The sequence below is a fragment of the Carex rostrata genome, chromosome 18 (assembly GCF_964058835.1).
Source record: "Carex rostrata chromosome 18, lpCarRost1.2, whole genome shotgun sequence".
In the NCBI taxonomy this organism is placed as follows: Eukaryota; Viridiplantae; Streptophyta; class Magnoliopsida; order Poales; family Cyperaceae; genus Carex; species Carex rostrata.
The window spans coordinates 8,745,183-8,761,205 of NC_135935.1; the positions used below are offsets into that span (position 1 = coordinate 8,745,183).

General features: G+C 33.8%; 1 protein-coding gene across 2 annotated transcripts; it reads right to left on the minus strand.

Annotated features, from left to right (window-relative positions):
- Window positions 1–7,591: 7,591 nt before the first annotated feature.
- Window positions 7,592–12,668, minus strand: LOC144569692 (uncharacterized). Of its 2 annotated transcripts, XM_078320147.1 has the most exons (5): window positions 12,503–12,653; window positions 11,498–11,704; window positions 9,783–10,947; window positions 9,365–9,454; window positions 7,592–8,381 (listed from the first exon to the last, which is right to left on the minus strand). In XM_078320147.1, exons 2-5 carry the CDS (start codon window positions 11,573–11,575, stop codon window positions 7,885–7,887), a joined length of 1,830 nt encoding a protein of 609 aa, XP_078176273.1. In that variant the 5' UTR covers window positions 11,576–11,704; window positions 12,503–12,653; the 3' UTR covers window positions 7,592–7,884. The 2 variants fall into 2 exon arrangements, with proteins under 2 accessions (XP_078176273.1, XP_078176272.1); XM_078320146.1 differs by having other exon boundaries at window positions 11,498–12,668.
- Window positions 12,669–16,023: the final 3,355 nt, after the last annotated feature.

The window sequence follows — 16,023 nt, forward strand, 5'->3', positions numbered from 1 at the left end:
GATCTGTTCAGAGATTTTGTATGAAACTTCACAGTCCTATTCTACGATGTCAGGACTGCATGTCGGTCAATTTTCATGATTTTTGAAGGTGGTTTTCTATGTTAAGCAGATGTGCAAAGTTGGGCTCAGAATGAAATATTCAGTAGTTCGGGTAATTTTTGAGAGCTGATATCTCACGATTTGTTCGGAAATTTTGTATGAAACTTCACAGTCCTGTTCTACGATGTCAAGACTGCATGTCGGTCAATTTTCACGATTTTTGAAGGTGTTTTGCTATGTTAACCAGATATGCAAATTTGATTTGCAAAAAAAAAAAAATTCTCGGACCGCCGATAAATTAGGCGGTTCTGAGCAAAAAAAAAAAAAAAAATCTCGGACCGCCTGAAAAATAGGCGGTTTGGGCATTTTAAAATTTTTTCCAAAAATCTGGTTATTATTAATAATTTATTTTTCTTTTTGGCTATTTTTAAAAATGTCGGCTATATTTATTATCCATTTCGTCTTCATTTCGAAAAATATTTTACGGGAATTACAAATCAGAGTGGAAGCGACATCCAATAATAATACCTAAAACGTTTTGACCCAATCCGTATCTGACAGCGTGAAAGATAAGAAACGGGTGGTCACGGTCACGGTCACGGTCACGGAGAGCAAAATTGCAAATGCAAGTGGCCGGTTTCCAGTTCCAGACTATATATTGTCCCCTCTGGCCTCTGGCCTCTGCTTTCTGATTTTATTTTATAGGTAAATTACAGTCCTCCAGATATTAAATTTAACTGATAAGAATGGAATACAGATGAAATATAAAACTTAATTAACTATCGCTAAAATTGAAATCATGATTTGATTCGGGTACTGTATTGTACACTGTTGATTGTCGTTGATGGATGTAGATAGAAAGAGACTTGTCAACTTCAGATGGGACACCACTTGTCATTAAAACATGAACAAATTAATTTGTAATACTATACTGTGCGCATTTCAACGTGTAATTGACTACGTACGGTATGTATGTATGTATGTATACCTACTTTCTAGTTTGTACATGCGCTGATGTGCACAGTTCACCAATCTACGGATACTGTTCAGGCTTCAACCTTTCATCTGCCCTTCATTACAATTTACAAGTCTTTCTCTTGTAACTGTGACTGTGTAGCTATTAATATTAATATTATTACAAGTCTTTCTGGAATTCGTATCCTCTGCATTAACTCAAAGGTAATCTTTTGATTTAATGAATCTCAACCATCCGATCTGTTTTATGGATTCGTGCGCATAAGATCCACACTAATATTAAAAGACCCTCTATGTTATTGACATAATTCGGATTAGCTCCGTTTAAAATCAAACGGTTAAGATTCATTAACTCAAAAAATTTCCCTTTGAATTAATGCAGAGGATACGCATTCATTTTTCTTGTCTGTATGAAATTACCAATTTATGATATATCATTTGGTATCAACCCCGTCACTACCTACTCTGATCAATCAGAGCATCTACATTTTTGAGATTATTACAGTTTCTAATATGATGTGACAGTTATTAATCTAGTTTTAGAGATGTAGGAGAGTTTCTTGTTTAAAAACTCAATACAAACGGGGTGTGTCTGATGGGCATCAAAATGGTCATCAAAAACGTTTGTTTCGCTTTATGATTCATGCACGTTATTTTGAATCAAGCACGTATCGGACCGATTTGCTCATTGTTCACTTCATGATTCGTATTGAACCGCTTTGGGTTAAGCGATTCGTATTGAACCGCTTTGTGTTAAGCGATTCGCTTTATGCTTCGTAATTTATGTGGATCTATAAATTAATTCGTGCAAATTAAGCGTGTATGAATCATGTTGCGTATTGTTTCAAGCAAATATTGGACCAATTTGAACCTGATGCTCATCGAACGTGCTATGCTTCCTTCCCTGACTACAAACTACAAGTCTACAACCATCATCCAGTTTTTTAACCTAACAATTCAAAGGGAATTCTTACAAAACTAAAATTAGTAAAATTCTAATGTAAACTAATTTCTCAACCAATTCTTTCTTTTCCTTTTTTTTTCTTTTTCTTTTTTAATTTTTTCAGGTTTCAACATACCTTGCTAATTGCTATTTTGATTTGAATATGTCTTTTATCTAGTTGCATCAATCCAAGCATTGGTTTCAACATACCTAGTTGTGGTCCATGCGCATTTATGGACCATGCTCATGAGTCACGGGCAGGTAATATACTAAGGGTAACTAATATTTGTTTCATAAATGGATACCAGAATTCAAGCTGGCTTCAAAAATAGATACATGGTCCCAAACAGATCATCGCCGTTCATTCAGATCCAAAGGAACCAATTTTTGTTTAACGCCGTTCATTCACGTATACCCCTCATAAACATTGAAATTATGTATTCCCAGTTCCCCCCTATAGAGTTCATAATATCATATTTACCCTTTTAAATTTAAAAAAAAATCACAAATCTACTCGTTTTATTGTCTTTCCTATTAAAAAACTCATTTTAGATTTATAAAATATCCATTTTGCCCTTTGTTAAATTGCATGTTTGAGAAACATATCATTCTTATAATTGGTTGGTTCCTGAAGGCAAATAAATAATTTCTCTCCTTCTAACGCTTACAAAGTGATAGTAACATGTCGGTTTATGCTTGTGTAAGCGTCAAAACTCAGAAGTAAAGAAATTATCCATTGTCTCTCAAAAACCAAACATTTTAATAAAGGATAAAATAGGCATTTATAAATTCATTTGAGAATTATTAAAAAAAAGCAATATTGAAATGGATAAATTTGTGAGTTTTGAAATTTAAATGATAAATCATTACGAGTTTTAGAGGGGTAGTACATAATTTCAATGTTTTTGAGGGGTATACATGAAATTTTCCCTTCATTTAAAATGTGGTTGAACTGGGAAGTCCGGACAGCGAATATGTTAGCATGAATTAATTATGGAGACAGAAAATATAAACCGGAGGTCAATAATTAATAAATGGCCAACTATTTAATTAATTTGTCATGTTTAATTGAATGATATCCTATAATTGCATCTTTAAAATTATAACATAATAATTTCACAAAAATTACAAATTTCTCGTTTACAAATATATAACATAATAAGTCACCCGAGCCTTCTCCATCACTAAATTTTTTTTTGTACAAATCCTCCATAAGAGAGTTTTCATTTTGATGGCACTTCTATGAAATCTTCTTTTACTCGTTTATTTTGTCGACACAAGTAACCAAGGCATGATATAGGAAGAATTATATATTAAGTATACACATTTTCTATGAAGACAAGGAGCGAGTGCAAGAAAAATTTCTCTGAATTATATTACTAATTCTGAGATTACATCTAAATCGCAATAGAATAGACAATATTTTAGGATATACAGAAGATAATTTATTAATTTTAGAGAGATGAATATAATTTTGGAACCCTCTTCAGTCTTCACCTCTAGTGTAGTTTGAGTTTGATGGACATCGAAACCATCCGGTGTGTTTTAAGAATCGTGCGCATAAATTTTAGAACGGAATACGCACAAATCTTAAAACACATCAGACTCAAATTTGCTTCCAATGCAGATCAGATCTAAAATTTTCTCCTTCACCTCATATTGTCGGTTTAGAAATGAAATATATATATATATATATATATATATATATATATATATATATATATATCTTATTCAATTAATTAGAGGAGCCTAACTCATTGTAGTTGGACCACTTGTCATTGTATGTTTATTTAAACTATATATATCCATACATAGATCGCTTGAAAACGACTGCCTAATTTCTCTCACAATAGCATTATCTAAAATAGCACATCAAGTACAACACTTGATGCATTCATATAACCCCATAGATAGATATACTAAAAGGGAATATTTAATTAATGATGAAAGTGAAGTTTGCAAAATTAGAATTAAGATTTAACTTTTTATTGCTCACATCACTAATGGTCTACAAAGCACCAAGTTGCCAACTTTGATCATTAATTTCTTTGTAATTATTAAGTTGGTATGCATGTGTTATGTGTACATACAGATACAATGGTACTTTAATCTCTGTATGGTCTAAAGTTTACGAAAACCCAAAAGCAAATTTCTTTAATTGACTTCATTATTTGAATGTGGTTTTATGCGGCCTCAACTTTTGTGTGAATGTGTGTAGTGGACTATTATTATAGTTGTTAGGAATGTCATATTTTCGATAATATGATAATAGCTAGGGACAAAAAAGTATGATCTGTCTTTGAAAAATCTAGAACTTTTTTGTCATTTCTATTTTATCCACTTTTGTTGTACCGGAAAAATTAAAATGTCACGTAGATTGTCCCACAAAATTAGCATCTCACGCATCTCATTACTATAGTGTAGATTTTGATGTTTTAATAAAATACTAAATAGAGACACTTCATTTGTTTTTGTTTTTGTTTTTTTTTATTTATTTTGGGCTTCGCTGGATGTCTTAGGTCATGCTGTGAAGTAAAGTTAACAGAGAGATTAAATAGCTTAAACAATTTTACTCCACATATTTTATATTTTATTTGATACTTTAATTTATGATTTAAATTAATTTTTATAGAGGAGTAATATGCTGGAAAATGAGTTTCATAACAGTGAAATCTAAAGATGGAGTAAGTTAATTCATCCAAAAAATTAGAGTAACTTACTTCGGACTAAGTTACCTCTTACTTCATCTTATGTCTCTTTTTTTTTACTTCTTGTTTGACTGCTTAAGTGTGGAGTAACTCCACAACTAAACATGATTAGTGATTAAGACAATATATATATTTTTATCAAAGGTTGTATGTTCAAAATTTGATTAAAAGATTCTAAATAAATTTAAAATTGCATGTTTTGACCATTATTTTATCTAAGAAAATACATAATAAAAAGAGGAGAATTTCATATTGAGAGTATGTATGGTGAGATTTGAGGTGTGTGTCAAATGCATGAGATATGAATAAGTTGATTTTTTTCAGATAAATCTAGGGACTGTATATATAACCAAAACGACAATAATAAATAAATAGTTGTAAATATTTTGTAATCTTGGTGAATATTTTTTTTTTTTTTTTTTTTACCACTTGTGAGATTTTCTTGAATTTTTGGAAGCTTGGACAAAATATGTCTTAGCTAGGCTACTTGGACATATGGCTTTATTATTACATGAATCGACAGACATCATTTTTTCTTTCCTTTTTGAGGATTAGTAATTGGTGTCAAGTTATCAATAATTATCTAATTAAAATATCACATTTAATTAGGACTCTATTGTTTCTATTAATCAATCTTTCTCACAATCCAAGACAAATACTTGAGAATTAATATTAATTATGATTTTTTATATCTTTTACATTTTATTTTACTTCATCATTAAATATTAATGGATTGAAAATGTAGTGGATTAACCTAGCTACTATTTCGTTTTTACTCTACTTCACTTATCATCAAAAGTGTTAAATATTACGAAAAATATAAGGGGAAAGTGTGTGATAGATTAATCTATCATATTTAAATTTTAATGTTCATAAATAACCCCTCATCGGAATTTTGAACTTGTGATCTCGAACAGAAGATGTGTTTTTGAGTAAAGGTTGGAGCTTAATTCATCTAACTAGTTTAATATCTACAAAGAATCTCTTACATATATATTTTAAAACTGCAATCTTTCATACATAAAATATTATCTTTGTTACTAGATCAAAAAATAGTTCATTTTCTAACTTACACTCTGATATCAAAATCAATAAAATCTGGGAGCTTGACTCCTGTGTTTCTGCCTTAAAAAAGAAGAAGAAGAGAGAGAGAATCACAGCTTCAAAATAAAGAAATATTTTGGACTGTTGTTCTCTTTCAAATAGGCATGATGAAACATTTCTATCATATATATATATTTGACTTGTGGTTAAACATAGTGATTATTGGTGCCTACATCTATCACTGTTAACCCCTAAATCATTGTTAAATTGTCTTAATCTACCTTCCTTAAATCATTGTTAAATTGTCTTATTATTATGAAATTTGTTGCCTTTTTTCTTAAACATTACAAAAGTTGAAATTGACATGTTTGAACTATAGCATGCTTTATGTTTTGGAATGAAGGATAAAAATACCTTTAATTTGGTACATGTAGGTTCCATTTTTTGGTAATTTGTTGGGAAGCATTATTGGCTAATGGATATGGACATAACGCAAATACATGGGACCAATTTAATACAAACGCATATGTAAATGCATGTATAAACTAATACTTCATTACTATTACATATGAATAGAAAGGTATGTCTGATCATACTTGAAGCATATATGACACCAACTTCATTCCCATGCACCGACGTGGTCAGAACATCTACATCTCTGAAACTCAATTGAGTTTCTAAATAACTATTAACCATTTTTTTAGAAATTAAGGTCTCTAAAATTTCTAACTCTTACATCTTTGAAATTAATTTTAGAGTTTTTATTAACCCACGTCAGCAACAAATTAAAAAGGAAAAATAATTTGATTAGCATGGAGTTTATAAACAGTTTCTTAATAAAAAAATTTAGTGTATAGTTTCTAAATAAGAAACTCTCTCACATCCTTGAAACTGAATTAGAAATTACTATATCAGATTAGAAACTAATAATTTTAGGGATGTAGATGCTCTCATGTTAGTCAAAGCGTAGAAAATTTTAACAATGACCCTGGATTGGTTTGATCCAAACCCTCAATTTACTTGATGATGGATATTTTGTTGAAGTTTATTTAGTCTGATACCGATGGACGTGTTGCGCTGGATGCAATTTTTTTCTTGAATTCCAAAACTTCCCAAAGTGAGGCATGAATTAATTAGGCCCAGTTTGGCCCGATACCATATATTGAGAACATGGCTGAACCGGCCCAGTTCAAAATAGGTGTTCACATGAATTGTTATTTCAATGGAATTTTTAGTGTTCTTTCCTTTTTATTTGGAGCGTTGCTCATGACTCATGATTAGTCATTGATATAGAGATGTAACATATAACAAAGCTCAGTCCCGGTGACAATTGACAGCGACAGGAGAAAAGGAGATCTTTTAGCATCAAAATGCAATTATAAATTAATACCACTTTGATATTCTCCGAAAGAGAAGGAAAACTACCACACATGTAGTACAATGCACTTCAAGAGGGACTGCAAGATAGGAAGGATGATGAATTTTTCACATGGTCACAACCGACAACAGAAAACAACATGCACGGGAGAAGGCAACAACACCTCACAGATGCTACTTGTTAGATTTAGATAACTTAAAATTTAATTGTTATTTAGGATTGCTTTTAAAATTATGTCGCAATTTAAATTTTAGCAAGTAATTAGATTAGGAGTTAATCAGGTAATGTAAACTTCATTAATTTTCAATGGAATGCCTACGGGTTTTTAATCAAAAAAAAAAAAGAGAAGACTAAACACAAAACGCCAAGAAAGTCAATATCAAAGGCCAACGAAAACTAGACTACTTTATCACTTTCCCAATTTACTTCCTCAGTTCTCTCCTCTCTCACTACTATTTCCATCTTCTTTATACATATATACAGTTTTGGTTCACAATGGAAAAAATTTACATAAATGTGGCGTCAAAATTATGTCATGACACACTTAGCAGCAACTGCTAAGATTTCAAAAAAAAAAAAAATTTGTGTCATGACAAAGCAGCCAGAGCTATTACGTAACTCTAACAATCCACATCAAGCAATAGAACGAAAGTTCTAAAATAACCAACATTTTTTACAGCACAACCAACACTATGTTTCATCTATAGTCTCCATCAAGCAATAGCGTGAAAGACTTATGGGTGACAGGCCACTAAACAAATAATATCCTATATCATTTAAACCATTGCCTGGTCCAATCAAAAAGGAATCACATACGGCAAGGCCAATGTATCGGTCAAGTCAAGCAGCACTGACCTGTCCCATACACAGCACGGCCTGTGAGACAACCCAGATTCAAGCATCATAGAACTAGAATTAACTTTACGATGATGGTTCGGTTTTGTGCCAACAATCCATCCCTGATCATCCAATGGAGGTACCAGCTCCTTCTCTTCCAATTTTGGGACAGAATAGACCACATTCAAGTACTTCAAATCAGGGTGCACCGACTGCTCTTTTCTTTTCTCAGGCACCGTGCCGTTCAATTGCAGTGCTTTTTTTTGTAAAGAAACCTCAGCCTTTATGGTGTTGATGTTGGCATGGACGTTATGAGTAGTGGTGGTTGGGGAACTTGAACTAAGCTTTACAGGAGGGGTGAGCAAGGGAGATGGATGATTTGAGGTTCTTCCATTCTCCAAAGGAGGAGGGTATGGTGGTAATTTTTTAGTTAACTTGGTGGACCTCACATCAGTTTCTGCAAATTGTGGAACTCACATTAGTTAACAATGATACTGACACAACTAAACAAATAGCAATCAAATAGAAACAGAAAGATGGCCACACAATAATGTTGATAGTACAATTCTCGGACTCAGATCATCCGTGCAGTGTGCACCAATAGGCAGAAAGTTCCTGCCTGCCCCCTATGAAACCAACCCCTAAAACACACATCACTTTAAACTCAACAGGGAACATAACAATAATTACACTAGCAGTTCTCCCGCCTTTTAACAGTTCAACATTCGTGCTTATCAAAGGATCGCATAAGACAAGTTAATTAATTCCCTTCTCATTCCCTCTGTCATTTCCTCTCTATCCATTGTTGTTTTCTTCTATCCCACTAGGCCAATTTACTCCAATATAGACATTGGTTTTCCATAAAGCTTAAGCTTTGAGACTGTCTTTTTATTAAGAACATGGATCTTTAATATTTTGGAGAGTAAAAATAATTTTTGGTGATTGAGTTCACAACCTCTTTGCCATAACTAATAATATTATATGCAGAAGACAAGATATGGGCAATTATTACATCAAAATAATATATCAATTTTTATAAATCGCAAAAGACATGTTTATCTTTATATTCATTTATTTGTTGTAAGAGAAAGCTCAGGGTGGCTTTCTTTAATAAATTGAAATTCAATATTGTGTGAGCTCTTTTTAGAAAGTGGAAATATATAAATACTCAAGAATGGTGGGGATGTGAACTTCTGGAAAAAGAAACAGTGTTAGTGCATTCCATTTACTTCAGAACCAAGACAGATGCCAGCTAACTATATTGGTTGGTCGCACTGATCAGCAGGAAAATTCACCTGATGGTCCGATTCCATTATTGTCACCATTGAGCAAGGTTAGAAATATAAAGTTCATGCTGGTTTCATGGGTGCATTTATCCAAATACACACCGAAAACGAAGTAGATAATCAATCTGCCGACATAAAAAAAAAAGGAACATACGATGCACCGAACCATTAGTTGAAGCATCTTTCCTTTTGAGAGTATTTAGTGGTGATGTTCTTGCGAGCTTCTGGGCCTGCAGGTCATCCTCTGCCACAACATTTTAAAATTAATATCTTATCCAATGTTTATAGTCCAAGAAAATGAAATGAGTTGGCACTTTCTTATAAACTTCAAATTTTCAATTACCATAAATAAACCCTACACACAGATATATTGTACTCGTAAACCTTTAACAAAAATACTCAAGCCTCCATTTATAAATAAGCAGCGTTGGGCATTTCTGGAAATAAAAAGCCAGAGAATAGTGAGATTTCTGCAATATATTCCTCATTTTTGAATGGGATACATGGTAGTGAGATTTTGCAGGGTTTTTTTACGAGCTTTTTCCTAATTGAAAATATGGCATAATACTCACCATGAAAGAACCCATTACTCTCCCTCTCTTTCCTCTTCTTGGAAAGAAATCCATCCGTAGCTCTCACTTTCTCAATATTCCTTCGAGGCCCTTCGATAGAATGCCTCATCATTGGACTCCCTACCTCCTTAGCTTTGTCTCCCTCAATCTCTTTCCTTTTTTCCCTTTCCTTCCTCTGCTTCTTTTCAAGCCGCCTCAGCTCCTTTTCCCTCGCTTTCTCCTCATCCCTCTCCTTCCTTTTCTTCTTCTTCGCTTCCTCCTGTTTTACAAAACCCCGCTCGCCTCCTCTCAAGTTTAAACCATCATTTTCCCTGTCCTCCTCTAGTGTGATTGTGGACTGGTTCGAATTTACTCTTCTTTCGTTGAGACCAGCTGCATGATGATTGTCTGTAACCTGAAATGTGGCCCCACCAGTTTTACTTTGCATCTGTATCACAGAATTGCCTGCAACCCTCTTTGTCTCTTCTACTCTTTTAATTGCCACAACTCTATTTTGTGTAGAACCAGTAAAAGTAAGTTGGTGGTGATTGGTGCTCTGACTTGTAGGTCCCTTAGATTTTGCTTGTAGAGAGTTTAAGGGGCTTGGCACAGGCTTCTTTGCTTCAGCTCCCACGACCCTTCTTTCAGTAAGACCAGTTCCATGACGGCTCACAACCTGGTTAGGGGGGCCATTACTCTTTCTTTGCACCAAGGAATTAGAGTTCATGACATTAGGGTTTGAGGCACTTGGGACTGTTCTCTTGGCAATCATCCCTTCCTCTGGTGAACTAGCACTGGTCATCCCTTCCTCTGATGATCCATAATTGCTGGTACCACCAACTCTTTTTTCCATAAATTGACAACCAGAGCCTGCCTGAAACTCTTCATCATCTTGCCCGTAGTGCTCACTGAGGATGCTAGAGTCTTCCGAAGTTTTCTCAGTTGGCACTGGTAATAGAACTGATTGTGCCCTATGTTTGTCTTTTTCACTCTCCTTCTCTCTCCCCTTCTCTTTTTTCTTGTGTTTGTGTTTTTCCCTTTTTTCCTTCTTTTCTTTATCTTTGCCATCCTCTCTGTGCTTTTCCTTGCTGTGGTGCTTGTCATTCTCCCTCTTCTCTTTACCTTCTCGCTTATCCTTATCCTTCTTCTCCTTTTTCTGCTTTTTTTCTTTGTAATTCTCCTGCACCTAAAGATTCAAAGGAAAATTTGTAAGACATATCCATGTTTCCTTAAATATACAAAATTGAAAGCCAAAAGAAAGGAAAGCAAATTTAAAGATATACTGGTAAACTCAATTTTCTTATTCATATATTCCGGGACTGGTTGAAGCTAGTATTGACCAACAACAATAAGTATATACCACAGGCAGGGGCCGACCCAGAAAATTGAGATTTGGGGTGCTGGAAAATAAGTGTTATGCAATTTCATTTATGAGGGGGCTAATAGTACAACTTTCTGTAAAAAATAAAATTTTCAAAGGGCAAAACTGAAAAGTTACAATTTATATTACCAATATGATCCTGACTAGTACACAATACATGTCTAAAAGGTGCTTCAAATTTCTGAAGATATTTTAATTTTGTCATTTAATGTTGGTACAACTATAACAAAACAATATTCATGTTAATTCTGTTTCACATTTTATCTTTCCATGACCAAACTGCCCCTAAGCATACTCAGCGTAACACAATTCAACAAATTGCATTTTGAGTTTTAAGAGGGAGTTTGGCTTCAACCTTATGCAACAAATCCACATGGTCATTCTTCAGCCTTGGCTCGAAACCAGGAGGTGGGTAAGGGAAGCACCGAGACATCTCAAAACCGTGTGCAACCCAACACCCCAATAGCAAAGGCCTCTCAGACTGAAGCTCTGATGGGTTCAGATTTTGGTTCCTTCAATTCAGCCCCTTAATCGAGCACAAAACTTGTCCTTTATATTGTTTCTGACAAGCAGCAAAGCATCAAAATTCAGTCTCAGTTTGATTTTTGCAGAGGAATGCTCAACAAAAATTGAGTCTTTATGAGTATCAGTAATGGTCTCTGCTGAGCACCAATTGAAATCTCCCAATTGCGGTCCGCATCAAAATTCAGTCTCAGTTTGATTCTTTTATGACCCAAAATCAGAGACAAACAGTCCTAGTTTGTACATCAAATGGAATCTCCCAACAACTAGCTTTTTGGTTATATGAAAAAGGGTAACTGAAAGGACCAACAGAGACCAAAAATAGTTTTTATGGCCACAAATTAGTACAAACAGTCCCAATTTTATCATATAAATTGGAATTAAATGAAAATTAACTTTAATAACTCAAAATTATTCCAATGATTCTAGCAGTACCACAAGAAACCTAAACTGAAATTTGATGCAGACCCCAACCTTGATGAGAAACCCTAATTTTATCCTTCTGGTGTAAAGAAACCAGCTGATGGTTTTCAATACTGTTGCAAACAGTTATTAGAGGCCAAAATGTTAAACTTGTGGAAGAACCAAATATGTTCTATCATTATGTGCAATCCTCTTCCATCTCTAATCGAAAGTGAACAAGGGATTTCAGAATAGTATCTCCAATTCCAACTAGAAACAACAAATTGGTGCTCTGAACTTTTACGCACCAAAATCAAACCCCTTGTCCGCTTTCGGAAAGAAACATGAACGCCGCACACTCTAAAAACCACCCAAAAGAGTACAAAATCCCCAAATTCAGCATAAACTCTCTTGATCTAGAGGAAAGGGGGTATACCCAGATCAAAAGGTCCAAGAAAGTGCGAAAATCAGAGCCTTTCGCGAAAGGATAATCGAATTCAGTTCCAAAATCCAAGATGCGAAGCTTATAATGCGCACCAATGTCGCGCACAGAAGAAGCGTGATCAAATGGGCTTGAGAAAGAGGAAAGAAGAAAATATATAAGGAAGCGCGTCTGACTAGGTGGGTCACTATTTTCAGAGATAAAAAGGGCGGAAACCGTGTGGGCCTATTTGACGAGTGCGTATCCTCTGAGATACCTCATATTTTGCATGACCGACGTATCCGGTGCCTATTCAGGGGTGACGTAGGGGCCAGTATTATTTGAGCTTTGAGATTCGCGCAGAACGTATTGAAACGGTTGAGATTTTCCAAAAAGTCGCGCAAATTATGAGATATCTCAGAGTATACGAATTCCTATTTGTCGGCCTTGTTTCTATTTAATTTCCGCTCATAAAAACAGTTGTAGGCGGCGCTAGCGCTACATATAATGAGGACCGATTTTTGTATTAATATTCAACATTAAATAAAAATTAATAGCTCACGATTTTATGGAAATTATAAAAATGCTTAGACTCTTGAGAATCTCAGCGATATGACATTTTTTTTTGAACGATTATGATTCTCGACAACTAGGGGGTGGCAACGACCTTTTAAAAGCAAGCTAGGCCACACTCGTACTCGGCTTGTTAGTGTATCAAGCTGAGTGAGCGAGTTTAGATTTTAGGTCCCGAGCTAAAATTATTACTCAAGACCGACTTGTGGCTTGTCCGAGCGAGCCGAGCTAGCTCGTTATTAGTTTGACAGATTTATAAATTTGTATATTTTCTTTCCTGCTATATCTTAAATTTTCATAACATATCTTATCAATTATGGCTAAAACAAAATAATATTTATATGACTAATTACTGAGGAATGCTCTTAATTCAATTGTAATTAAGCAAATTAACTACTATAAATTAAGTTTACAGCTAAATTCATACATACAAATATATCAAAATCCTAAATTCATACAAATATATTCACAGAATAAATTCATACATACCAAATCAAATAAATTCATACAAATTAACTTAATTGCTTATAATTAATTCACACATATTTCATATAAAATTACCAATCAACTTAAACACAGTCCAAAGCGCAATTGTCATAACACTGGCTATAACATTCATAGACCATAATATACTCAATCTGAAGTGAACGGATCTGATTAAACTATTAAACTATGTATATTAAATAGCTCGTTAACGACCGAGCTGGCTCATGCCGAGCCAGGCCAAATTCAAACTCATTAATTCTGGCTCGAGTATGTAGCGAGCGAGCTAATTTTAATTTGATCCACTAACGAACGAGCTGTTACTTATCGAGTCACAGGCGAATACCAAGGGAGCCACGAGCCACGAGCTTTTTTGCTAGTCCTATCGACAACTGAGGAAAAAAAAGGTGGACCGTCAAAATTTGACGATTGAGAAAAAAAGTGAACCGTCGAGATTAACGGTCCGGTCAATAAATTTTTTTTTTTCATATGAGGTGAATTTGTTGAAATTGAGTAGTTATTTAACGTACTGAGTAGTTGTTAACATATTGGTCATAATTTGTCGATATATATGTTGGTCATGGCTATTTGGCTATAGACTATTGTAAATACTTTTTTTTATTAATATATTTGTTGGTGGCGTTTTCAAACATCAATAGACTACTATAGATATTCTTTTCTATCAAAAAGTTTTTTTGTCGAAGACTCAATAAAAAGTTACGATAAATCTACACAAAATCGGGTAGTTTTGGAACTTGAATTTTGATGTTTCGATGGCTTAATAAAAAAAAATACGATAAATCTAAATAAAGTTAGGTCATTTTCAACATCGATTTTGGTGTTTCGAAGGATTAATAAAAAGTTGCGATAAATGTACACAAAGTCTAGCATCCACCTCAGCCTTTTATAGAAACCTGAATCGTCGAGAATTTCGGCAGTTCATTTTTTTTCTCAATTCCCGAGAATCTTATCAGTCCAGAAAAAAAGTGTATCGCTGAGATTCTCGGTGGTCTGGGCATTTTTATAATTTTCACAATATCATGGGGATTTCTATTGCTGTCTTTCACCCAAAATCTCATTTTGAGAGTTTAATTTTTCAGTTATTGGATGGTAAATTATAAAAATTAGTGCGAGAGAATATTGTTTTTGGTCACGATTAACTATACATGGAGAAAAATAAATAATTTATTTTGTTTTCAACAAATTAATTTTTAATTTCTGAAAATTATAAAAAATTGAGAATTTTTACTAAGGAAAATGACTTATTCTATCTCTCTGCACTTGTGTGTCTCACTTTTTTCGATCTCTGATGGTCAATCTGATCAAAGAAGCAAAATCGTGTAGGGAAGAGAGAGAGTGGGGGAAGGAAACGAGTGTCAAGGAGATGAGAAAGTAAACCGGGGAAACATACATATATAGAAAGTTAGAAACCAACATAACAAAAGGGGTATTTTAGGAGGCATACATATATAGAAAGTTAGAAACCAACACAACAAAAGGGGTATTTTAGGAGGCATACATATATAGTTTACTTCTCTACTTATGAACTATTTTTTATTTGTACCTATGCATTTTCACTATTTTTACTTTGTTCCTTATGTATCAATGCATTTCACACCTATGCACAATAAGTATACAATTATCAGAAAAAACACAATATGGAGAAGATCCCATTTTTTATTACCAAAAATGAATAAATATAGGTTATAACATTATGTGTTTTCAAATATCTACTACCTCTTTCTTTGTAACTGAAATAAGCTATGAACAAAAAATCACCTATATCTCCATACATATCTCCTTATCTCCTCAAAAAAAAAAAGATTACATACATCCAAAGTACATATCAACCAACACTGATATTACAAAACAGCTCGCATACTTTACGAAAACGACAAAATCAACATTCTTGAACCCGTAACGTGTATTCATCCATATTTAGATTTTAGCATATTTCAATTTAGCATTTCTTTTATATTCAACTTGAATTTAGCACTTGCCAAACAATCCTGTAGTTATGGTGTCATCTGTTAATTTTCCATGTGCTGCGTAATTCATTCCCCAAGAAATCCTCCTCCAATCTTCAAGCTTGTGATCAAATTTCAACACACCCTTCAGTTTGTTTCTAAAGAAAAGACTTATTACATGCCGAGGATAACACACACCTGCTTCAAAAGAGAGTGAATTACATATGGGAACCAAATTGTTCAACTTGAGACAATACAAAAGTAAAATTCAGTACAAACAAATGTGACAAGTATTACAGCTGATACTGGTATGGGCAAAATTGCACCTGCTTCCTAAAATGCCCATACAAATCTGCAACCATTTGGTTCACTTCCAGAGTTATATTAATTACCAGCACCCCTGAACACACTAATAAAGGCAGAATTGCAACTATTTTAAGTAACTATTCTCCTCCTAAAGTATAAAATGTGAAACACAATAGTATACAACAACATAAGGCCAATGGATTTATG